At 50.9% G+C, this 24,953-nt stretch overlaps 2 protein-coding genes across 3 annotated transcripts in view; one reads left to right on the top strand and one right to left on the bottom strand.

Moving 5' to 3' along the window:
- Nucleotides 1–11,370, bottom strand: part of BCKDHA (branched chain keto acid dehydrogenase E1 subunit alpha) — a 30,199-nt gene extending 18,829 nt beyond the window's left edge. Inside the window, exon 1 of one of the 2 annotated variants that reach the window (XM_030795740.1) lies at nt 11,230–11,370. In XM_030795740.1, the coding sequence (XP_030651600.1) occupies nt 11,230–11,337 (108 nt within the window). In that variant the 5' untranslated portion in view covers nt 11,338–11,370. The remainder of the gene's footprint in view (nt 1–11,229) is intronic. The other variant, XM_030795741.1, reaches the window with a different exon arrangement.
- Nucleotides 11,371–11,690: 320 nt separating this feature from the next.
- EXOSC5 (exosome component 5) lies at nt 11,691–23,064 on the top strand. The gene is made up of 6 exons (XM_004091001.3): nt 11,691–11,982; nt 16,169–16,282; nt 17,499–17,620; nt 19,541–19,681; nt 21,838–21,927; nt 22,716–23,064. Exons 1-6 carry the CDS (start codon nt 11,835–11,837, stop codon nt 22,806–22,808), a joined length of 708 nt encoding a protein of 235 aa, XP_004091049.1. The 5' UTR covers nt 11,691–11,834; the 3' UTR covers nt 22,809–23,064.
- The last annotated feature ends 1,889 nt before the right edge of the window (nt 23,065–24,953 follow it).

Genomic DNA, 24,953 nt, shown 5'->3' with positions numbered 1-24,953 from the left:
CGCACACCTGTAATCCCAGCTACTCAAGAGGCTGAGGCAGGAGAATCACTTGAATCAGGAGGCGGAGGTTACAGTAAGCCCAGATCGCACCAACATATCCCAGCCTGGGCAACAGAGACCCTGCCACACACACACAAAAAGACAAAAGGTGAGGAATAGTGTGTCCTTCATGGAAGACAGAAGGAGCTCAGGGCCTGGAAAGGTGGCTCATATCTGTAATCCCAACACTTTGGGCTCAAGGATTACTTGAGCCCAGGAGTTCAAGACTGGCCTGAGATCACATCTCCACAAAAAATTTTAAAAATTACTCAAGCATGGTAACATGCACCTATAGTCCCAGCTACTTGGAAGGCTGAGGTGGGAGAATTGCTTGAGCCCAGGAGGTGGAGGCTGCAGTAAGCCATGATCACACCACTGCACTCCAGCCTGGGCAACAGGGCAAGATGCTGTCTCAAACAAAAAAAGTTCAGAGGGGCTGGAGAAGTCCTGCAAGGACATCACACCTCCTCAGGTCGGATGAGGAATGGCTAAGAAAGCCCAGGAGACCTGTGAGAAGCCTATAAATGCTCAAAGGGATATGAACCCACTGGGACTCTTAGCTCTGGAGCTAGGCAGCCTAGAACCAGCCGAGGCGTTGCAACAGCTCCCCCTTATGAAGCACCTGCTGTAAGCCAGCTGAGCCTGGCATGGACAAGCCTACTAACTCCTCTGGGAATCTGTGAGGTTGATTATCTGCCATTGCCCTTGAGTAGACGAGGAAACCGAGGCCTGGGGAGGTAAAATAACCTGCATCAAACCACAAATTTAAAAAAAAAAAAAAAAGGGGGGTGGGTGCTGGGCACGGTGGCTTACGCCTGTAATCCTAGCACTTTGGAAGGCCAAGGCAGGAGGATCACATGAGCTCAGGAGTTTTGAGACCAGCCTGGGCAACAGTGAAAAACCCTGTCTCCACAAAAAAATAAAAACATTAGAAAGGCGTGGTGACACATGCCTGTGGTCCCAGCTACTTGGGAGGCTGAGGCAGGAGGACTGCTTGAACCTGGAAGGATGAGGCTGTAGTGAGCTAAGATTGTGCCACCGCACTCCAGCCTGGGGGACAAAGTGAGACCCTGTCTCAAAAAAAAAAAAAAAAAATTACATCAGAACTGGGCTTCCAACCTGGGCAAGGCTGAGATTCAGGCTCCTAGACGTCCATGCTCCTCACCCCAATTGCCCCTGCAGCCTGATTTTCAAACATCTGCAACTTTTCTTCCCACTACTCCCGGGATTCCTCAGAGGTCAGTAATGGTGGCTTCACTTCCCACAGATGTTAAAGAAAGGCAGGGTTTGCCACAAGCTGGATCTCACACATGCGTGCTCAAATGTGTCCCTCCGTCTTCCTTTAACTGCAGTGAACAAGCCGTCCACAGTTCTAGCGGGGTAGCATGTTCAGTGTGTGTATTTATTTGCATTTGTAGTCGTGAGGAAATTACACTCCCAATGGCAGGGCAGATTCAGGCCTGGCAATGTCACCACAGGCCTCCCCTTGTGAGGAGAAAACAGCCGGCCTCTTGCAGCACAGTGCTTCCCCCTTCTGAGTACCCAGCACAGCCAGACACTGACCTAGAAGATTCCTTTGTTTCGTGTCTGTCTCCCACACACACCACAATCCCAGGAAGGCAGAGACAGCGTCCAGGTTGCCTTCACAGCAGGCACTCAAGAGGGAATTCCTGAGTGAACGCATGAATGGGCGGTTATGGCTCTGGAGTTCAACTGCCCTGGGTTCTAATTTCTTAGCTCATTGTGTGGCTCTCTGCAAAAACACTTCACCTCTCTCAATTTCCTTATCTGTAAGAAGGCTGCAGAACACCACGTGAAAAGTTGCTAAGTTAACTCACACAAGGGGTTCAGCACCGATCTGGGATGTATTACATACTCAAAACTTGGTGAGAGAGAGAAAAACAAAACCTAGGAAGGTGAGAAGTGGGAGAAAGGGAAGTGACCACACTGTATGAGATGGGGAAAAGAGGAGCTGGGAAGAACTAACTGCACCTTAAAATGGATTCTAAAATCAAACTGTGGCGATGTGCAGTGGCTCATGCCTGTAATCCCAATACTTTGGGAGGCTGAGGTGGGAGGATCACTTAAGGCCAGTGGTTCGAGACCAGCCTAGGTAACATAGTGAGTCCAGCCTAGGCAAAACCCCGTCTCTGAAAAATTTTTAAATTAGCCAGGAAGCCTGGGTGTGGTGGCTCACGCCTGTAATCCCAGCACTTTGGGAGTCCAAGGCAGGCAGATTACCTGAGGTCAGGAGTTCAAGACCAGCCTGGCCAACATGGTGAAACCCTGTCTCTACTAAAAATACAAAAAACAGCCGTGCATGATGGTAGGTGCCTGTAATCCCAGCTACTTGGGAGGCTAAGGCAGGAGAATGGCTTGAACCTGGGAGGCGGAGGTTGCAGTGAGCCGAGATGGCACCATTGCACTCCAGCCTGGGTGACAAGAATGAGACTCTATCTTAAAAAAAAAAAAAAAAAAAAAAAAATTAGCTGGGCATGGTGGCATGTACATGTAGTCCAGATACTGGGGCTGCTGGAGCCTGAGGTGAGAGGATGGCTTGAGCCCAGGAGGTCAAGGCTGCAGTGAGCCATGACTGCACCACTGCACTCCAGTCTGGGCAACAAAGTGATACCCTGTCTCAAAGAACAATAAAACCAAACTGTGGCCCCAGCAGATACTCCAGAGAGGGAGACTGAGGCACAGGGGAGACAGCATGCTGATGGAAGAGGACAGAAGGCTGAAGTCTTCAGACGGGCACTAAGAGGGGGAGGCCAGAGTCTGAGAACAAACCACAGTGTCAGGGCAGGACTGTCAGCCTCTAGAGGCTGGACAGCTATCTTCACAGTACCCCAGTGTGCTCCATATGCTGGAGCTGGGCCTCGGCTGTACCCTCCTCCCCTCTTTGCTGGGCTGGTGGAGATAACGGTAGTCCCCAGCCCCAGGGTTGCCGCCTCAATCAGTGAGCTATGCAAAGGGCTCCGCACTGTGCCTGGTCCTGAGGAAATGCTCCATAACGGGAGTGGGTGGCCAAATGCCTGCAGAGGAAGGATGCGACTCCACCCATCTGTTCCTCTAGTTTTTGGAAGGGAGTGGGGGAGTCTGTCCTGGTGGCCAGTGATTTACAATGGCAGAGGCTGCACAGATTTACACAAAGCTTCATGCCACATCCTCTCCCACCATGCAGGAAAGCACAACCTGCCCGCTCTGGATGGTCTGGTCTGCCCAGGAAGTACTGGGGTGGCCCTGGTGGAGTCACTTGAAGACACCATGGCTAAGCGCATGGATTCTAACTGAGCAGACTGCTGCCTGATTGTATGACTTAAACTCCCTGAGCCAAGTGCAGTGGCAGACGCCTGTAATTCTAGCTACTCTGGAGGCTGAGGCAAGAGGATCGCTTGAGTCCAGGAGTTCGAGGCCAGCCTAGGAAACACAGTGAGACCTCATCTCTACAAAAATAAATAAATAAATAAATAAATAAATAAATAAATAAATAAATAAAATTTAAGGCCAGGTGTGGTGGTTCACACTTGTAATACCAGCACTTTGGGAGGCCAAGGAGGGTGGATTGATTGAGCCCAGGAGTTCAAGGCCAGCCTGGATAACATGGCAAGACCCCATCCCTACAAAAAATTAGCTGGGCATGGTGGTGCACATCTGTACTCCCCAATTACTCGAGGGGCTGAGGTGGGAGGATCGCTGGAGCCCAAGAGGCTGCAGTGAGCCAAGATCACGCCACTGCACTCCAGCCTGGGTGACAAAGTAAGACCTATCTCAAGGAAAAAAAAAAAAAGAAAAAGTTTTTAAAGAAAAACTCCCTAAGCCTCAGTTTCCTCCTGTGTACACCGAGGGTGGTATAAGTACTTATCTGAGGGGTTGTCATGAGGATTAAGTGAGTTGACCTGTGTGGATTGCTCAGCCCAGTGCCTGGCACATAATGTTTCATAAACACAAGTAGTGAGTAAGTATTTCTCATGATTGTTCTTGTTAAACAGATACTGAACATTTGCTCTGAAGGCTGGAGACAGGGAGGGATGAATGACAAACACTGAACACACAAGTTATAATCAGGAGAGGTGATCTTACTCACATTGCTTCACCTGACTAGCCTAAAAAAACAAAAAAGTGTCAAGTTGACAGATAAGCCAAATGAAAATATAGAAATAATATGGCTAGGCGCGGTGGCTCACGCCTGTAATCCCAGCAGATTTGGGAGGCCAAGGCAGGTGGATCAACTTAAGGTCAGGAGTTCATGACCAGCCTGTCAGGCTGATCACGACGGTGAAACCCCATCTCTACTAAAAATACAAAAATTAGCCAGGCATGGTGGCACGCACCTGTAGTCCCAGCTACTCAGGAGGCTGAGGCAGAAGAATCGCTTGAACCTGGGAGGTGGAGCTTGCAGTGAGCCAAGATCGCACCACTGCACTCCAGCCTGGGTGACAGAGTGAGACTCCATCTCAAATAAATAAATAAATAATAATAAATAAAATTAGGCTGGGCTTGATGGCTCACGCCTGTAATCCCAGCACTTTGGGAGGCCGAGGCGGGCGGATCACGAGGTCAGGAGATTGAGACCATCCTGGCTAATAAGGTAAAACCCCATCTCTACTAAAAATACAAAAAATTAGCCGGGCGTGGTGGCAGGCGCCTGTAGTCCCAGCTACTCAGGAGGCTGAGGCAGGAGGATGGCGTCAACCTGGGAGGCAGAGCTTGCAGTGAGCCGAGATCGTGCCACTGCACTACAGCCTGGGTGACAGAGCAAGACTCCGTCTCAAAAAAAAAATAATAATAAATAAATAAATAAATAAATAAATAAATAAATAAAATTTTGGCCAGGCACAGTGGCTCACACTTATAATCTCAATACTTTGGGAGGCCAGGGCAGGCAGTTCACTCGAAGCCAGGAGTTCAAGACCAGCCTGGCCAATATGGTGAAACCCCATCTCTACTAAAGACACAAAAATTGGCCAGGCATGGTCGTGCATGTCTGTAGTCCCAGCTACTCGGGAGACTGAGGCACGAGAATCGCTTGAGCCGAGAAGGCAGAGGTTGCAATGAGCCAAGACCGCACCACTGCACCCCAGCCTGGGCAACAACAGAGCAAGACTCTGTCTCAAAACAGTAACAACAACAGCAAATAAATAAGTAAATACATAAATACTCACATAAAATTTTAAAATAAAAAAAAACGGGAGATTTCAGAGGAGGCAGGATGTATAGTGGTTACCCACGTGGGTGGTAGGATGAGGGTCTCTAGGGTTCAACTGCCGGTGTTTGAATCTGGTTCTGTCTCTTTCCAGCCATGCGGCCTTGGACAGGAGCCAGTCTCTGTGAACCTGCGTGCCCTCGTGGAGATGGCATCCACCTCACAGTCTGGTGGAGGGGTGGGGAAAGCACCTGCCACAGCTCTGGCAGGAATGCCTCACCAGCTAGCATCAGATAGTACCCCTCCAGGAAGCACCAGCATCAGATGGCACAGCAGGGAAAGCTTCCTAGAGAAGGGGGAGTTGAGCTGAGGGGTCAGAACACTTCAGTCCTAGGGAACAACCAAGGCTCCAAGGCAAGAGAAGAAAGCCTGGCGCCCTGGGACCCTGAAGACACTGGCATGGCTGCTACAGGTCAATCAGAGAATAACTACATGCCAAGGTGCCACTCAAAGCACTTTATTTATACCTATGTGCTCACTGAACCCATAAGGCATCCAGACGGGGCAGGCACTGTTATCACAACTCCATCAAAGACAAGTGGTAGCTGAGGCTCCACCTCAAGCGCTAAGCAACTTGTGCAGGTCCAGTGCATGCAAGGCTTTGTGGATGGTGCCAGTTAACTCCAAGTCCTCCATATCTAGGGTAGATAAGGCCACCCAAACCCACTCTCTCCTGAGCTCAAAGGCACTCTGCCCTCAAACACAGCAAAGAGTTGAGCCCCCCTTCCCAGAATATCTTGTGAGAAGGGAAAGGCATGCAGATTAGGCAGGTACCACTGACCCTGTTTCACAGAGACCTGGTGTTTGGGGTCTGGAACGCTTCTCTGAGGAAGTGTCATGTCAGCCATCATCTGAAGGACATCACACCTACAAAGGCCTCCAGGTGGGAGGAGGCACATTCAAGGAAGGGAAAGATGGCCAGAGGGACTGAAGTGGAAAGAGGGCAAAGACAAGAAAAATCACCTGCCTGGCCACACATGGTGGCTCACGCCTGTAACCCCAGTACTTTGGGAGGCTGAGGTGGGTAGATCAGTTGAGGCCAAGAGTTCGAGACCAGCCTGGCCAACATGGCGAAACCCTGTCTCTATTAAAAATATAAAAATTAGCTGGACATGGTGGCACGCACCAGTAGTCCCAGCTACTCGAGAGCCTGAGACAGGACAATTGCTTAACCCAGGAGGCAGAGGTTGCAGTGAGCAGAAATCACGCCACTGCACTCCAGCCTGGGTAACGGAGCAAGACTCCGTCTCAAAAAAATATAAAATAAAATAAGCCAATACTGGACTAAGAAGAATGTTGCAAGACTTGAATCTAAGCTCCATCCTTTCTCCTCCTGGCAGCCTGGTACCATGAAAAGAAACTAGGCTTTGGAGTCCAGAGCTCCAAGTTCAGACCTCACCTCTCTGAGCCTCAGTCTCTCCACCTATAATAGGAGAGCACTACCAATAGAGGCCTTGCACTATTGGTGTATTAAATATAACAAAAAATTAGAGTTGGCATCGTAAACCATTCAGTGCCTCAAGATGTGAAAAAGGAGGCCAGGTTTCTTAACACACTAGCAAGTAACAGATGGACCTATACACTTAGAAGACTGTAATGACCATTTCCATTCATCCCACAATACACACTGATATGGTTTGGCTCTGTCCCCACTCAAATCTCATCTTGAATTGTAGCTCCCATAATTCCCACATGTTGTGGGAGGGAGCCAGTGGGAGGTAATTGAATCATGGGGGTGGATCTTTCACGTGCTGTTCTCATTATACTGAATAAGTCTCACGAGATCTGATGGTTCCATAAAGGGGAGTTCCCCTGCAAGCACTCTGTCTGCCTGTCACCATGTAAGATGCTCCTCATTCGCCTTCCACCATGTTTGTGAGGCTTCCCCAGCCATGTGGAACTGTGAGTCCATTAAGCCTCTTTTTCTTTATAAATTACCCAGTCTTGGGTGTGTTTTTATTAGCAGCCTGAAAACGGACTAATACATACGCTGAGTACCTACCACTTGGAGATACTGCACAGGGTACTGGAACCCCCAGACAGGCTGCCCCTGAAGAGCTGGGTCACAGAAATAGTCACTGATAATTAGCACAGACGGAGCTCCAGGGGCTTCCTGACTTCCAACAGGGTAGGGACTCTATTCACCTCACTAGCTAGGGTCAGAGAGGTAAAATGACTTAGCCAAGCCCAGGCCTGGGGTAGTGGCTGAGAAACTGACTCACGATTCCTTGACAATCTGAGTTTCCCTCCTCCTCCTTTCCCTGAGCACTAAAACATCTGCTATGATAACAGAGACAGGAAGGGAGGTGAGAATCAGGCAAACACATCTGCAGGGCAGCAGGGTATTCAATGAAGGAGCAGGCAGAGGAGGGGCAAGAAGTCAGGGACAAGTAAAGCAGCCCCACTCCTTCTAACCTGACCTTCCCCAGTGAACCCAGTAATCCAATCTGTCTACAACTATACAGCCTCTCAACCTTTCCCTATTTCTTCATCTCCACCTGGATAAAACTGCATCATCTTAGCCAGGAGTGGTGGTTCACACCTGTAATCCCAGCACTCTGGGAGGCCAAGGTGGGTGGATCACCTGAGGTCAGGAGTTCGGGACCAGCCTGACCAACATGGAGAAACCCTGTCTCCACTAAAAATACAAAATTAGCCAGGCATGGTGGTGCATGCCTGTAATCCTAGCTACTTGGGAGGCTGAGGCAGGAGAATCACTTGAACCCAGGAAGAGGAGGTTGTGGTGAGCCAAGATCGTGCCATTGCACTCCAGCCTAGGCAATAAGAGCAAAATTCTGTCTCAAAAAAACAAAAAACAAAAAACAAAACAAAACACAAACCCTGCACCATCTAATATGGAAGCCACCAACCACTTGTGGCTATCTTATTTTTGAGACAGAGGGCTGCTCGGCTGCTCTGTCACCTAGGCTGGGGTATAGTGGCACGATCTTGGCTCACTGCAATCTCCGCCTCCCAGGTTCAAGCGATTCTTCTGCCTCAGCCTCCCAAGTAGCTGGGATTACAGGAACACGCCATCACGCCCAGCTAATTTTTTTGTATTTTTAGTAGAGACAGGGTTTCACCATGTTAGCCAGGCTGGTCTCGAACTCCTGGCCTCAGGCGACCTGCCTACCTTGGCCTCTCAAAATGCTGGGATTACAGGCGTGAGCCACCGCACCCAGCCCACTTGTGGCTACTTAAATTCATGATAATTTAATAATATGGCCAGGCAAGGTGGCTCATGCTTGTCATCCTGCACTTTGGGAGGCTGAGGCAGGAAGATCATTTGAGTCCAGGAGTTCAAGACCAGCCTGGACAACATGGCAAAACCGCATCTCTACAAAGATTTAAAAATTAGCCAGGCACAGCCAGGCGCGGCGGCTCATGCCTGTAATCCCAGCACTTTGGGAGGCCGAGGCAGGCAGATCACCTTAGGTCAGGAGTTCAAGACCAGCCTGGTCAGCATGGTGAAACCCCATCTCTACTAAAAATACAAAAATTAACTGGGTATGGTGGCGCACGCCAGTAGTCCCAGCTACTCGGGAGGCTGAGGCAGAAGAATCACTTGAACCTGGGAAATGGAGGTTGTAGTGAGCCGAGATTGTGCCACTGTACTCCAGCTTGGGCGACAGAGCAAGACTCCGTCTCAAAAAAAAAAAAAAAAAAAATTAAAAATTAGCCAGGCGTGGTAGCACGTGCCTGTGGTCCCAGCTACTTAGGAGGCAGAGGTGGGGGGATTGCTTGAGCCCAGGAGGTTGAAGCTGCAGTGAGCCATGATCACACCACTGCACTCACTCCAGCCTGGGCGACAGAGTGAGACCTTGTCTCAAAAAAAGAAAAGGTGGGCGCAGTGGCTTATGCTTTTGGAGGCCAAGACATGTGGAACTTGAGGCCAGAAGTTCAAGACCAGCCTGGACAACATGGTGAAACCTCATCCCTACCAAAAATACAAAAATTAGCCAGGCGTGATAGTGCATGCCTGTAATCCCAGCTACTAGGGAGGCTGAGGCAGGAGAATTGCTTGAACCCGGCAGGCAGAGATTGCAGTAAGTCCAGATCATGCCGCTGCACTCCAGCCTGGGCGAGAGAGTGAAACTCTGTCTCAAAAAAAAAAAAAAAAAGAAAAAGGAAAGAGAGGTACAGAAAGAAAGAAAGAGAGAGAAAAGAGGAATGGAAAGGAAAGGGAAAAAGAAAAGAAGAAGGAGAGGGGAGGGGAAGAGGAGAGGAAAGGAGAAGGAGAGGAAAGAAAGAAGAGAGAAAGAACAGGTGGGAGAAATAAAGGGGAAAAGACAATAACTCTAAGATAATACAAATGTAAACATACATAAATAAATAAAAAGTAGGGACTTCTTCCCTCCCCACTCTCCACCAAAAATGAAGTAGGGGAAGCAAGAGGAAAGGTAATCAGGAGATTGAGACAGGAGAGAAAGATTTAATCAGCCATAAATGACCCTTCCCTAGCCTGCCCTAGTCCTGCCCACCTCCCGCCCCACTTGCCCAGCCAATGGGCTCCTGGGACTGAGAGCAGCTGTGGAGGATATGAACTGCTCAAAAAAAAAAAAAAAAAAAAAAAAAAAAGTGAAAAGGTCTCCAGCCCAAAGGCAAGAGACTGCCCTACCCACACCTTGCTCCTGCAGCCCTTCTGCATTTACCTGTTTCAAGTGACTCCGTTCCTAGATACCTACTATGTCCTATTCCTGGCCCATCCTCTTCACCCTCCTCCCGTTTGTTCCCCTACCCAGAGCTTCTTTCTACAGATTCCATCTTCCCTTCCTTATGGATTGGGGATCAGAGGATCAGACTCAGCCTCACAAGATCTCTTGAGATTTTTTTTCCCAGGGCCTCACCAATCCAGGCCTTCCCAAGGTCACCCCTTTCTTCTCCCCATCTCCAAGGTTAGTTTCTGTCCCTTCCCTCCACCCTCACTATCAACAATGACCAACATTCCTATTGCCCTCAGGATGTGCCAGGTACAGTCCTTAGCATTTTACGTATTAATTTTTCCCCCCCCATGAGGGGGCCACTAATATTTTAGAGAGGGAAATTAGGTCCATAGATCCAGAGAGGTGCAGTCCGTTGCCCCAGGCTACACAAGTGGAAACTGGCAGAGCAAGGACATGAATCCACCCATGTAACCACTACTCTCCTATCTGTCAACTGTAGTTCAAAGCTCTTCTGCAACCCATTGCCTCTCCCCGTCTAAAGATAGGCTTCCACCTAGGTTTTTTGCAGTGTAATCTTGCCCTTAGCAGCATCCACCTGAAGGGATTGTGACCCTTTTGACAAGAAACGAAGCCTTCTGAAGTGTTTCTAAGAAATGTGGGCAAAGTGCCGTCTGTACCTCTCTCCCTCGTTTTTTCCCCTCATTAATTCAACAAATATTAATCGTCTCCTCTGTACAGTGTCCAGAACACACGAATTCCCTGTCTTGATATTCGATCAAGAGACACAGGAATCAAACAAATTTTTTACACAATTCATTTTAAAATCAGAATTGTAGCAAAAGGAGCAAAGAAATACAAGGCCCTATGCAGCCTGGGACAGGGACCAGTTCTCTTCTTTTTTTCTTCTTGAAGAGAGATCTTTGTCCAGAAGAAAGTCCCTCCCTTACAAAGTCAGTTTCATTCTCCAAACCCTGAGGGAGAAGGTCTTGCGGTCTTCTCCTGTCCCTCCAAGGAGCCTCCCCTGAATACCAGTGGCAGCTAATAAGGAACCCCCACCCCTCTCTTCAAGTCGTCTCCCTCCCTCAGGGCCCACAGAGAAGTTGCAAACGGGTTTTTTCCTCTCCTAAAGAAGTGGAAGTTCTTTTCCTCTCCTAAGGAAGTGGCAGATCTTCCCTTCGGTGTCTTCTCCAAGGGGTCTCCCACTCTTTGTCCCTTCTGTGACAGCCCTTCCTTCATATCCTTCAGGGATCCCACACTTTAGAGATAGCCTTTACATCCCTAATCCCCTTTGGGAAAACCACCTGGGGCCCAGGTACTCACAGATCTAGCCAGTCCTCGAGCCCCAGGCCGCCGCAGCAGCAGGAGGGCAGCCTGGCTCAGGCCACGGTTTGGCCGCCAGACCCTCGCTGCAACAATCGCTACCGCCATCTTGGCTAACAACCACTCAGCGGTCCGGCACTCACGTACGCTAGATTCGGGGCTGCCCCTTTATGTGCCTGACGCAAACTCCAGCACCATCTGACAAGAAAACCACCGTCTTCCCGTTCTATGGTAGATAGAATGCACAGAGATTTGGAGAAGAAAATCTATATACCCAAAATTTTCTCCAATCGCCTCATTGTAGTTACTCCTGTAACAGGCAAAGAAGAGGGCAACCTGACCAGGGCCTCAGGGATTTAGGGCCCTGGGGCCCAGAGTAAAACAGGCCAATGCCAAGGCCTGCCTTCTGTTCCCAACTGTCCAATGGCGTTGCCAGAGTTAGGAGGTAGGACTGGGCGGAGCCAGATTGTTGGTAAACGCTAAGCCACGTGCGGACGCCCAGGAGGACGGCCCAGCCCGGCGCGTGCGCACTGGTTACGCAGCCTATTTGCAGCGCGCGCTGCCGGGCGGAAGTGACAATTGCAGCCGCACGTGGGCTCGGCGCAATGGAGGAGGAAATGCATACTGCCACCAAAATACGCGCTGAAACTGGAACAGGGTCCAGCCCTCGGGGTCCTGGCTGCAGCCTCCGGCACTTTGCCTGCGAACAGAACCTGCTGTCGCGGCCAGATGGCTCTGCTTCCTTCCTGCAAGGTAAGAACTTCACCCAGGTCTTTCTTTTGGAGAGGGACTACCGTGTACTGTGCAACCAAGTGCCCACCTCCCCACGATACCTGCTGGTAAATGTCACTCCTGCGTTGATGCATGATTTCTTGTCCGATTGAATACTACTAAATACGCAAGGATACACACATCTCTCCCTCACGACTAGAAAGGAGAACATAGCTCCATCTTTGTAAATATCTCTGAGAATGAGAGGAGGGGCAGACTGTCCGCCCAAGAATTGATATTTCAGAATAGGGAAAATCACCTCACCAGGGTAAATATCCCCCTTAACTAGATTCCTCCTCCACCCCCCCCCCACACACACACACACACACCCCTCTAGGTCCTTGCATCCCAGACTGAAGCAAACCTGTCTACTTGCATACTCTGGACTGTGGCGGATCCTTCACCCACGTAAATACTCCTCAAATTGAAGATAATGTCACTGACCTGGGTTGAGAAATACATCCCCACCGCTACCTCACTGCATCTCTCCACAGGAGTAAATATCCCTAAGATTAGGGCAAGTCTTACCTATAGGGCAAATATCCCCTTTTCCTAGCTAAATAACTCTCAGAACTAGATTAACTCCAAGAATATTTCTCTTTAACGTTTGAGACGGGAGGCCGGGGGCGGTGGTTCACGCCTGTAATCCCCACACTTTGGGAGGCCAAGGCCTGTGGATCACCTGAGGTCAGGAGTTCGGGACCAGCCTGGCCAACGTGGCGAAACCCCGTCTCTACTAAAAATAACAAAAATTAGCCAGGCATGGTGGCGGGCGCTTGTAATCCCAGCTACTCGGGAGGCTGAGGCAGGACAATCGCTTGAACCCAGGAGGCAGAAGTTGCAGTGAGTGGAGATCGTGCCATTGTACTCCAGTGTGAGCGACAAAGCAAGACTCTGTCTCAAAAAAAAAAAAAAAAAAAAAATCGAGACAGGGTCTCACGATGTCGCCCAGGTTGGTCTTGAACTCCTGGGCTCAAGCATTCCTCCTCCCAAAGTGTTCATATAGGTATGAACCACCACGCCCAGCCCCAATACATTTTAACAAAATTTGGCTGCTGTGTTGATTGTGGGGAGTATGGGGGAAAACAAGGAGGTGATGGTGGCTCCAGCCAGAGCAGGAGTAGTGGAGGTGATGGGATTCCGGATGTAGTTTGAAAGTAATACGGACAAAACTTACGTATAGCTTGGTTTGAGTGCGAGGAAAAAGAGTCAGGCTATAACTAAGGTTTCTGCCCAGATCTGTACAAGTCTGGAAATCAGAAGCGAGACCCAATCTGGACATAGGCAATTTGGAACTCTCTGGCTATATAGATGGTATTTCAGGCTATTGACTGAACGAAGTGAGTGTAGATGGAAAAGAGAAGAGGTCCCAGGACCAAGCCCTAGGCCTTCCAACTTGAGCAGTCAGAGACATGTGACAAGCTAGCAAAGTAGACTCAGAAGGAACGCCCAGAGAGTTAGGGGGAAACCAGGAGATGGTGGTGACCTGGGGCCAAGAGAAGAGCACGTCTGAGATGTGAGGGCTGACCAGCCCTTTCAGCCTTACTGACAGCCGGGTCATGGGAGGGTTGATCATTTGGAGGTCAGTGGTGATGATGTTGAGCTGCCGCAATGGAGTGGTGGGGTCACAAAAGGAAGAAGAGGCAGCTGTTCAGGAGTTTTGCTGTAAGAGGATCAGATAAGTGGGGCAGGAGTTGTAGATTGTTGTGGGGTCAACAGGGGAGAGAATTGCTGGAGCCAAGTCTTCAAGAAGGTGAGAGGGGAGAGACTCTTGTGCTCAGGCGAAACACAGGCAGTTCATCTGGAGCCAGAGGCAAGTTCTATTTTGGTAACTTCTCCAGTCCTCAGGGCAGTTTCTCCTGGAACTAAGAATACCTTCCGTGTAAGGGCAAATTGGGCTTCTCAGAAAATATGGCCTTAACCAAGGACCTTCCCGGGCCCTCCCTCAGGCTTAGCGCTTATGCTGAATTGAGATACCTAAAGTTTCTTAGAACCTAAGAATTAAGAAGGGGCCGGGCGCAGTTGCTCACACCGGTAATCCCGGCACTTTGGGAGGCGGAGGCGGGCAGATCACCTGAGGTCAGGAGTTTTTTTTGTTTGTTTTTGTTTTTGTTTTTGTTTTGAGATGGAGTCTTACCCTGTCGCCGAGGCTGGAGTGCAGTGAGCGAATGTGGCTCACCGCAACCTCCACCTCCTGGGTTCAAGCGATTCTTCTGCCTCAGTCTCCCGAGTAGCTGGGACCACAGGTGCGTGCCACCACGCCGGCTAATTTTTGTAGTTTTTGGTAGAGACGGGGTTTCACCATGTTGGCCAGGCTGATCTTGAACTCCTGACCTTGTGATCCACCCACCTCAGCCTCCCAAAGTGCTGGGATTACAGACGTGAGCCACCTCACTCGGTCGAGGTCAGGAGTTCTGAGACCAGATTGGCCAACATGGTGAAAACCTGTCTCTACTAAAAATACAAAAATTAGTCGGATGTGGTGGCACGCGCCTGTAATCTCAGCTACTCTGGAGGTTGAGGTGCAAGAATCACTTGAGCCTGGGAGGCGGAGGTTGCAGTGAACACAGATTGCGCCACTGCACTCCAGCCTCCTGGGTGATAGAGGGAAACTCTGTCTCAAAAAAGAAAATAGAGACAGGAGTCTTGCTATGTTGCTCAGGCTGGTCTCAAACTCCTGGCCTCAAGCAGTCCTCCCACCTGGGCCTCCAGAGTGCTGGGATTACAGGTGTGAGCCATCATGCCTGGCCTAAAATTTTGTTTTGTTTTGTTTTTTGAGGTGAAGTCTCGCTGTTATTGTCCAGGCTGGAGTGCAATGGTGCGATCTCGGCTCACTGCAACCTCCGCCTCCCCGCTTCCAGCAATTCTCCTACGTCGGCCTCCCGAGTAGCTGAGATTACAGGCACCCACCACCATGCCCAGCTAATTTTTGTATTTTTAGTAGAGACGGGGTTTCACCATGTTCGCCAGGATTGTCTCAAACTCCTGACCTCAGGTGATCCACCCGCCTCCCAAAGTGCTGGGATTATAGCAGACAGTACTAGAAGCCAGGCTGTTTATTTCTTAGGTTTTACCTCCTGTACCCCGTTCATAGCTTCTGGGGAAATAAGGAATCAGGATTCATTCCAGATATTATCCCTTTCTCAGGTGTCCAGACTGGTGCAGAATCTGGGGGCCAGTGCCTAAAGGAAGAGCTGGGCTGGGGAAGCTTTGGAAAGAGAAGTTGAGAGCAGCTGCAGTAAGAGGGAGGATGGTTAGCTTTCAGGAAGAACTTCCTGTTAAAAGTTACTAATACCAGCTGGGCACGGTGGCTCAAGCCTGTAATCCCAGCGCTTTGGGAGGCAGGCAGATCACAAGGTCAGGAGTTTGAGACCAGCCTGACCAACGTGGTGAAACCCAGTCTTTACTAAAAATAAAAAAATTAGCCGGGCGTGGTGGCGCGTGCCTGTAATCCCAGCTACTCAGTAGGCTGAGGCAGGAGAACCGCTTGAACCCGGGAGGCAGAGGTTGCGGTGAGCCGCGATTACGCCACTGCACTCTAGCCTGGGCGACAGAGCGAGACTCCATCTCATTAAAAAAAAAAAAAGTTACTAATATCAGGGCCAGGCGTGGTGGCTCACACCTGTAATCCTAGCACCTTGGGATTACAGTTGCCCGGGAGTTCAAAACCAGCCTGAGCAACATGGCAAAATCCCCTCTCTACTAAAAATACAAAAATTAGCCAGGCATGATGGCACGTGCCTGTAGTTCCAGCTACTTGGGAGGCTGAGGAGGGAGGATCACTTGAGCCCAGAAGGTCGAGGCTGCAATGAGCCGTGATGGCACCACTGCACTCCAGCCTGGGCAATGAGAGTGAGACCCTGCCTGAATGCCTGAATGGACGAATGTTACTAATACAGCTAAAGTCTGTTGCGCGTTCAGTGTGAGCCCGGCAGTGTTCTAAGTGTTTTCTGTGAATTGTGTCCTTTGATCCTCACAAGACGCTAGTGGGGAGGGACTGTTATTTTCCCCATTTTACAAATGAGAGAAATGAAGTGAGTGCTCAAAGAATCAGTGCCAACAAATGGCGGGGGTGACATGGGGAGCCCTGGCCATCAGGCTCAGTGCCACGAATGGGGCCCCAGGAGCAGGGAAGCTGTGAGTGAGGCCCCCCCTGCTGTCTCCTCAGGTGACACCTCTGTCCTGGCGGGTGTGTACGGGCCGGCCGAGGTGAAGGTCAGCAAAGAGATTTTCAACAAGGCCACACTCGAAGTGATCCTGAGGCCGAAGATCAGGCTGCCTGGTAATTGGGCCCTGCTGAACCTCTGCATAGTGCCCGGTTTGTCAAAACCACCCCCCGAGCTCCTCCCTACCAGCTGCCCCGAGTCTCCACTCCCCACTTTGGTCTCCACTCAGCTGTTTCTGTCTTTAACTCTCTGCCTCTAATTAATAACTCATCTTCTGTTGCTTCTCTCTCTGCCTCTAATTTCTCCCTCCCTCTTTTCTCCCTCTCTCTGCCTCCAGTCTCATTCATTCCATTAACCTGTTTTTATTTATTTTTATTTATTTATTTTGAGACGGTGTCTCGCTCTGTCACCCAGGCTGGAGTGCAGTGGTGTGATCTCGGCTCACTGCAACCTCTGCCTCCCAGATTCAAGCAATTCCCCTGCCTCAGCCTCCCAAGTCGCTGGGATTATAGGCATGTGCCACCATGCCCACTAATTTTTTGTATTTTTTTTAGTAGAGATGGGGTTTCACCATGTTGGCCAGGATGGTCTTGATCTCCTGACCTCGTGATCCACCCACCTCGACCTCCCAAAGCGCTGGGATTACAGGCGTGAGCCACTGTGCTGAGCCTTTTTTTTTTTTTTTTTTTTTTAATTTAATTTTATATTTTTAAGACGGAGTCTCACTCTGTTGCCCAGGTTGGAGTGCAGTGGCTTGATCTCAGCTCACTGTAACCTCTGCCTCCCAGGTTCAAGCAGTTCTCCTGTCTCAACCTCCCGAGTAGCTGGAATTACAGGCGTGAGCCATCACGCCCGGCTAATTTTTGTATTTTTAGTAGAGACAGTGTTTCACCATGTTGGCCAGGCTGATGTCAAACTCCTGACCTCAAGTGATCCGCCCGCCTCAGCCTCCCAAAGTGTTGGGATTACAGGCGTGAGCCACTGTGCCTGGCCCATTAACCTGTTTTTCCACCCTTTTACCCTCATATCCCTCAGTCCCCACTGGCTGGGCCTGCTAGGGTGGGAGTGGGCATGGGTAGCAGCACAGACATGGAACTCCCAGGTCTTCTTCCCTTGGATGGTTCCCTTGGTGGATGCTGGAGGTAGCAGGGGTCAGTGGATGGCAGTCAGGCCTTGCCTTCTTCCCACTGGAATCTTCCATCATCCCTGCAGGTACCTGCACCATCCCAGGCTGAGACCGTGAGCCCTTTCTGGGGGTTTGGGTGAGGCGTATGGAGGAAGGTGAATCAAATGAAGGGGAAGACCCTGAGAACCTCTCTTCAATTTCCCCAGGTGTTGCAGAGAAGAGCCGGGAGCGGCTGATCAGGAACACGTGCGAGGCGGTGGTGCTGGGCACATTGCACCCCCGCACCTCCATCACTGTGGTGCTGCAGGTTGTCAGCGATGCCGGCTCTGTATCCTTTCTCCCAGGCCTCCTCCTCCAGGAAGTCTCCTGATTGCTTCCCTTCTGGTGGCTACATATACCCTCACTGCTAGCCAGAAAGCCTTCAAATACTTGACAGGTACCAGCTCACTGAAGAAGGAGAGCAAACAGCCTGGGTGCTTACTTATGTGCCAGGCACTGTTCTGTGTGCCTTATGCACATTAATTCATGCCCTTATGATCCCCGTGGAAGTGGCAGAGCCAAGACTTAGACCCAGACCATCTAGTTCTAGAGCCCAAGGACCCTGGCAGATGAGTGTTCTTATGTTCGCATGTTTCAGGTGACAAAACTGAGGGCCAGAGAGGGGAAGGGGCTTGCCCAAGGTCACACAGCTGGAAGGCAACACAGTCAGGACTCAAGCCCAGGCCAGTCTGACTCCAGAGCCTGTGCCAATCACTTCTTTTGTTTTTTTGGTTTTTTTCTTTGTTTGTTTTTGAGACAGGCTCTCATTCTGTCACCCAGGCTGGAGTGCAGTGGTGCAACGTCAACTTACTGCAACCTCTACCTCCTGGGCTTTAGCCTCCTGAATTACAGGTAGAATTACAGGTGCCCGCCACCACGCCAGGCTAATTTTTGTATTTTTAGTAGAGACGGGGTTTTGCCGTGTTGGCCAGGCTGGTCTCGAACTCCTGACCTCGAGTGATCAGCCCACTTTGGCCTCCCAAAGTGCTGGGGTTACAGGCGTGAGCTGTGCCTGGCTGGCAATCACTTCTACTCGGCACCTCAGTGGATTTCAGGCCCTCAGTGCTGGGGGCGCCCTGAGCAGACAGCAGCTGAGTCAGGAGCGTGGCCTTGTAAGATCTCCACGTCTGAGGTGCGGGAGGTTGAGGTTGAGGACCAGAATTAGACACTGTAGAAGGCTTTACTGGAATGTGGCCCTGAACTGGACAGACATTTTATGGATGGGCAGAGAGACAAGGTATTGTGACCCCATTTTACAGAAGTGGAAAGTGAAGCCCAGAGGAAGTGGTGGAGGATCAGCAGCAGAGCTGGAACTGGTTGACTAAAGCTGTGGTCTTTGTCTGGCTGCTAGGCCTGGAGAAGAAACACATTAGGAAACTGAGGCAGAGCCAGCTGACTCCCAACCCGTGCTCTCTTTCCACTGTGAGCTTTCTGCAGGCAGCAGCGAGATGGCTGTTCCTCCATTGCCCTGCCAGCTCTGTCACTGGGGAGTGGCTGCTACCCAAGTTTCGGGCCTGGCTTTGCCAATGCCTCCCCCTCGTGACTTTGGAAGGTTTCTTCCCCTCTCTGACCCTATTTACCAACAAATGTGTGGTATGTACTTCAGTACATACCTATTGAATATTATTATATTCCCTGTCTGACAGATGAGGAGATTGAGACTCAAGGAGTAAGTCACTTGTTCAAGGTCACACAGCTCAGAGAGCAAAGCTAGGTCTGGAACTGAGGGCTACTTGATCCCCGGACCACTTTTAACCACTCTGCCATGCTGCCCTTCTGTGACCAATTAGTGATGTCTGCCATAGGCATCAGCCTGGTGGAGGGAGGCATGGATCTGCTCTGCTGGCCAAGCCTGCAGTAGAAACTTCTTAGGCTGGGCGTGGTGGCTCACGCCTGTAATCCCAGCACTTTGGGAGGCTGAGGCAGGTGGATCACCTGAGGTCAGGAGTTTGAGACCAGCCTGGCCAACATGGTGAAACCCCGTCTCTACTAAAAATACAAAGATTAGCCAGGTGTGGTTGTGGGTGCCTGTAATCCCAGCTACTCAGGAGGCTGAGGCAGGAGACTCGCTTGAACCCGGGAGGTGGAGGTTGCAGTGAGCCGAGATCATGCCATTGCACTCCAGCCTGGGCAACAAGAGTGAAACTCTGTCTCCAGAAAAAAAAAAAAAAAAGAAAAAAGAAACTTAACCATTTCCTGTGGTGCTCAGCTCCTGGCCTGTTGTCTGAATGCCGCCTGCATGGCACTGGTGGATGCAGGTGTGCCCATGCGGGCTCTCTTCTGTGGGGTCACCTGTGCCCTGGACTCTGATGGGACCCTTGTGCTGGATCCTACATCCAAGCAAGAAAAGGTAGGTGTGAAGACCAGGGTGGCTGAAGGGCAGAGGCCAGACAGCTCCCTGTCCCTTCCTCCAGGCCTCGCTTCTCTACAGACAGTTGGCTCATGCCACCTCAATCCCACTTAGCAAGGGCTGCTCTAATCATCATGGTTCATTTAGCAGCAAGTGCTAGAAACCCAGCTCAAACTTGCTTAATTAGAAAGGAAATGTGGGGCCGGGAGCGGTGGCTCAGCCTGTAATCCCAGCACTTTGGGAGGCTGAGGTGGGTGGATCACCTGAGGTCGGGAGTTCGAGATCAGTCTGACCAACATGGAGAAACCCCGTCTCTACTAAAAATACAAAATTAGCCAGGTGTGGTGGCGCACGCCTGTAATCCCAGCTACTCAGGAGGCTGAGGCAGGAGAATCGCTTGAACCCGGGAGGCAGAGGTTGTGGTGAGCCGAGATCACGCCATTGCACTCCAGCCTGAGCAACAAGAGTGAAACTCCATCTCAAAAAATATAAATAAATAAACTAGAAAGGAAATGTATGGCCAGGTGTGGTGGCTCACACCTGTAATGCCAGCACTTTGGGAGTCTGAGGCAGGCAGATCATCTGAGGCTGGGAGTTTGAGACCAGCCTGGCCAACATGGCAAAACCCTGTCTCTACTGAAAATACAAAGGTTAGCTAGGCATGGTGGTACACATCTGTAATCCCAGCTACTTGGGAGGCTGAGGCAGGAGAATCACTTAAACCCGGGGGGTGGAGGTTACAGTGAGCTGAGATCGTACCACTTCACTCCAGCCTGGGTGAAAGTGTGAAACTCTATGTCAAAAAAATAAAATAAAAACCAGGACTTTAAACACCATCAGGATGTCCTTTCTTCACTTCTCGTCCCTGCCTTTCTCTGCACATCAGCTTCATTCTCTCTGGCCAGCATCTTTCCTGAGGCTGGGACTGACCCCTTAAGCTCCATTTCCATCCTAAGAGGCTCAAAAGCAAACAAGAGAAGAGAGCTTTCCTCGTCAGCTCAGGTGCAGTGTCCTAAGCTCAGGTTATTCTGAGTTTTCTGCCCAGTGCTATAATGGTCCCCTCCAGTCAAGAAGATGGAAACCACTTGGAGGGTTTCAGATGGAGGGAGTTAAATGCAGGGACTTTGTAACAACAGTGTTGGAGGAGCTAGAGGAGGAAAAAGGAAGCAGGAGTGACACCCAGAGATGAGAAAGCCCTCCCAGACCTGGGCTGAACCTGTGAGCCAGCTCCTGTTCTGTCGTGTTGGAGACATTATCTCAATTGGTTCTGGATGCACATAGCATGTCCTGCTTCTGCCCTGGCCACTGAGGTCCAGAACCCACCCCACCTCCATGGCTGTCACACAGCCACAGCCATCAGCACCTGCCATTGTCCGTGAGGACCAGGGTGCTGCTTTTCTTCCATTCTCCCACCTCATTACTGCTGGAATCTAGCTGGTAAGGCAGTCTGGGAAATACAGCTTGCTGGCTTCCAGCCCCTGTGGGACAGAGCATGGATGGGTGACTGGGAGGCCAAGAGGTACCAGATAAGTGAGTGGCACTATGGCTAGCCCCTTGGGGCAGGAATACTGAGCTTGGAAGCCCCTGTCAGAACCGCGTGGTTGGAATAAGGGGCATGGAGTACAGTTCTACAAAGGAAAGGCAGAGGGCTATACCCGGGGAAGTAGGGAAGGGGTGGCGTAGACAAAAAATGGCTGCGCTTGATGCTTGATAGGTGAGTGCCTGGCTATGGAAAGGGAGAGGCCTGGAGGCCAAGGGTCCGGAGTCCTCTCAGTGGGACTGGCTGCAAGTGTGTGGTGGGAAGGGGAGCGTTGAGACAGGGTCTCACTGTCACCCATGCTGGAGTGTAGTACAATCACAGCTCACTGCAGCTTCAAACTCCTGGGCTCAAGCAGTCCTCCCACCTCTGCCTCCTGAGTAGCTGGGAACTCAGACATGCACCCCCACACCCAGCTACTTTTTTTTAAGAGAGAGATGGGGTCTCCCTCTGTTGCCCAGACTCGTCTTGAATTTCTGGCCTCAAGCAGTGCCCTGCCTTGGCCTCCCAAAGTGGTGAGATTACAGTCATGAGCCACTGTGCCTGGCCAAAGGACTGGCTGAGATTTTATCTGAGGGGAAGGTTCTAGGTCCCCCACCGCCTTCTACCTTGTCCCTAGGAGGCCCGGGCAGTCCTGACCTTTGCCCTGGACAGCGTGGAACGGAAGCTGCTGATGTCCAGCACCAAGGGGCTCTACTCGGACACTGAGGTACCAGCATGGGGATGAGGGGAAAAACCAGAACCTTCCTTCCCACTGACATATGGTCTTGTCCCAACTCTGCCCTGGATTCTGAGAGGCTTCAGGAGAGCCTCTTACATTTCTTCTTGTAAAAAGGGAGTTTTCAAACTTTGTGGACCCAGAAACCTTTGCAGAAATGTTTAAGGGAATCCCAATTTATAACACAGGCAAAAAGAGGATGAGCTCAGTTTGAAGTCAGAAGAGGGCATGTGATGGTCCCCCAGCTCCTAGCTCAGAGTGGTGAGCCATGCGAATTCCAGGTCTCAGGCTAAGGGACACAGCCTGGAAACTCTGGGGCATGACTGTCTGCAAAAGCATGTCCAACCTGGACCTCATGAATCTAGGAATACATGGCAGTGAAGACTAGGAGTCTCTTGATTCCGTGGCTCTTAGACTATGTGGCCTGAAGGGGCCCGTGGCTGTAAAATCCCCAGACCACTCCAATTCTGTGCACTCTCCAGTTCCGTAGCTCTGCACAGCTGGGGCCTCCTCCAAGGTGTGAGGATGCCTGATAGGTCTGAGTCCTGTTGCTGTCAGAATCTGATCCTGAAGTCCTTCTCCCTCTTTTTATTTCTCCTGATCCCTAAGAAACAGCTCATGAAATGGGAAATAATCCCTCACCACCTGCCTCACTTCGGGGCAGGGGAGTGATGAGAGGTTAAGGGAGTCAGGTGGGGTCAGCAGAACCTCCTGGGTCAGCCAAGTCGTGTGTGCGTGAAGGGCTCGGCCCCCAGCACCAACCGGTCTCTCCCCCGCAGCTCCAGCAGTGCCTGGCTGCGGCCCAGGCCGCTTCGCAACACGTCTTCCGCTTCTACCGGGAATCACTGCAGAGGCGTTACTCCAAGAGCTGAGGCAAGCTGGGGCAAGGAGCCGCTCCCATTGCCTCCACCCACTCACCCCCTACAGCCTGAAGCAAACCAGCAGCCCAGCCTTGCCTCTCTGTCCCATGGGCTCCTGTGAGTCTGCAGCTCTGTAACCAGAGGGCTTCTGTGGGGAGGCCTTGGCCTGTGACAGTCCCCAGGCCTGGGGGCACAGATCCCCCCCAGCAAGGATAACATTCAAAGGAGCTCACATTTATGGAATGGATGAGTCAATAAATTCACTTTACAAATGTCTGTTGAGCACCCATCGTGTGCAGGCCCTGCTAGTGAGATCCCAGAGGAGCAGGGAGGTAAACTGGAATTTGTCAGATGGTAGTAAATCTACGAAAAAGTAAAAAGCAGGGAACAGGAGTTTGGAAGAGTCCCTTTATGGAGGGCAAATTCAGTACATCAGGCATCAGTGCCTTCACAGAGCAGGGTACCTCAGAGGGGACCCTGAAGGAGGAAAGGGAGTGAGCTCTTGGATAATGTGGGGAAGGAGCCCCCAGGGGCTGGGGACCAGCTTGGTGAGCAGGGTGGCCAGAGCCAGCGAGCAAGAGCAGGAAAGCAGATGGGGCTGGGGGGAACAGGCAAGCATGCAGGTGGGGCCTTGTAGGCCATGGGGAGGAATCTCTGAACACCCACCCACCAACCCTGTGAGATGGGGCTGTTGTTATAGTCCCTGTCTTGTTTTGTTTTCCTATTTTTGTTTTGTTTTGTTTTGAAATGGAATCTCGCTCTGTTGCCCAGGCTGGAGTGCAGTGGGGTGATCTCGGCTCACTGCAACCTCTGCCTCCCGGGTTCAAGTCATTCTCCTGCCTCAGCCTCCTGAGTGGCTGGGACTACGGGTGCATGCCACCACACCCAGCTAATTTTTGTATTTTTAGTAGAGATGGGGTTTCTCCATGTTGGTCGGGCTGGTCTCTAACTCCTGACCTCAGGTGATCCGCCCACCTCTGCCTCCCAAAATGCTGGGATTACAGGCGTGAGCCACTGCACCTGGCCTAATTTTTATATTTTTAGTAGAGACGCGGTTTCACCATGTTAGCCAGGCTGGTCTCGAAATCCTGACCTCAGGTGATTCGCCTGCCTTGGCCACCCAAAGTGCTGGAATTCCAGACTTGAGCCACTGTGCCCAGCCTAATTTTTGTATTTTTAGTAGAGATGGGGCAAAACCCCGCCTGGAGTTGGAGGCAGTCCCATCCAAACCAAATGGCCTGCGATAGGGAAAGGGATACATCCTTAAGGAAACATGGAGGTGTTGGCACCTGGACAGGGAAAACACATCTACCACAGGCACTTAGCAGAGGCACATAGGAAGTGCTCACTGAGCACACTAAGAGGGGCTAGATATTATCAAGCAATAAAGGCCAGGCTCGGTGGCTCACGCCTGTAATCCCAGCACTTTGGGAGGCTGAGGTGGGTGGATCACCTGAGGTCAGGAGTTCAAGACTAACCTGACCAACATGGTGAAAACTCGTCTCTACTAAAAATACAAAAATCAGCCAGGCACAGTACTGTGCACCTGAAATCCCAGCTACTCAGGAGACTGAGGCAGGAGAATCTCTTGAACCCGGAAGGCGGAGGCTGCAGTGAGTTGAGATCGCGCCATTGCACTCCAGCCTGGTGACAGAGCAAGACTCCATCTCAAAAAAAAAAAAAAAAAAATACAAAAAATTAGCCAGGCATTGTGGCACACGCCTGTGATCCCAGCTCCTTGGGAGGCTGAGGTGGGAGGATCACTTGAGCCTGGAAGGTCGAGGCTGCAGTGAGCCAAGATCAGGCCACTGCACTCCAGTCTGCGTGACAGAGGGAGATCCTGTCTCAAAAAAAAGAAAAGAAAAAAAAAAAGCTCAGAGGGAGACAGCAACAGCAGACAGTCATTTCCACATATGATGCATTTAATCCTCACTACAGCCTGAGGTGTGCAGAAAGTCCCATTTTGCAGAGCAGAAAAAGTGAGAAGTCACCTGGGCCAAGCTTACACAGCTAACAAGTAGGGGAGTAAGGACTTGGAACTCAGCTCTCTCCAGTTCTCTGCTAACCACCAATATTGGGATGAGAACATCCTCCTGTTTAGAAACCGCTAGGCATGGTCGCTCATGCCTGTAATCTCAGCTCTTTGGGAGGCCGAGG

Source organism: Nomascus leucogenys, chromosome 17 (assembly GCF_006542625.1).
Source record: "Nomascus leucogenys isolate Asia chromosome 17, Asia_NLE_v1, whole genome shotgun sequence".
Lineage (NCBI taxonomy): Eukaryota > Metazoa > Chordata > Mammalia > Primates > Hylobatidae > Nomascus > Nomascus leucogenys.
The sequence above is the reverse complement of the archived record's forward strand: the minus strand, read 5'-3'. Positions and strand labels throughout refer to the sequence as shown.

What these genes read in the sequence shown, in the direction of transcription:
- EXOSC5 (XM_004091001.3), top strand. Translation starts at nt 11,835, where the DNA reads ATGGAGGAGGAAATGCATACTGCCACCAAAATACGCGCTGAAACTGGA. An exon ending in GCCGAAGATCAGGCTGCCTG is followed by an intron (nt 16,283 to 17,498) that starts GTAATTGGGCCC and finishes CAATTTCCCCAG; the next exon opens with GTGTTGCAGAGAAGAGCCGG. An exon ending in CTACATCCAAGCAAGAAAAG is followed by an intron (nt 19,682 to 21,837) that starts GTAGGTGTGAAG and finishes CCTTGTCCCTAG; the next exon opens with GAGGCCCGGGCAGTCCTGAC.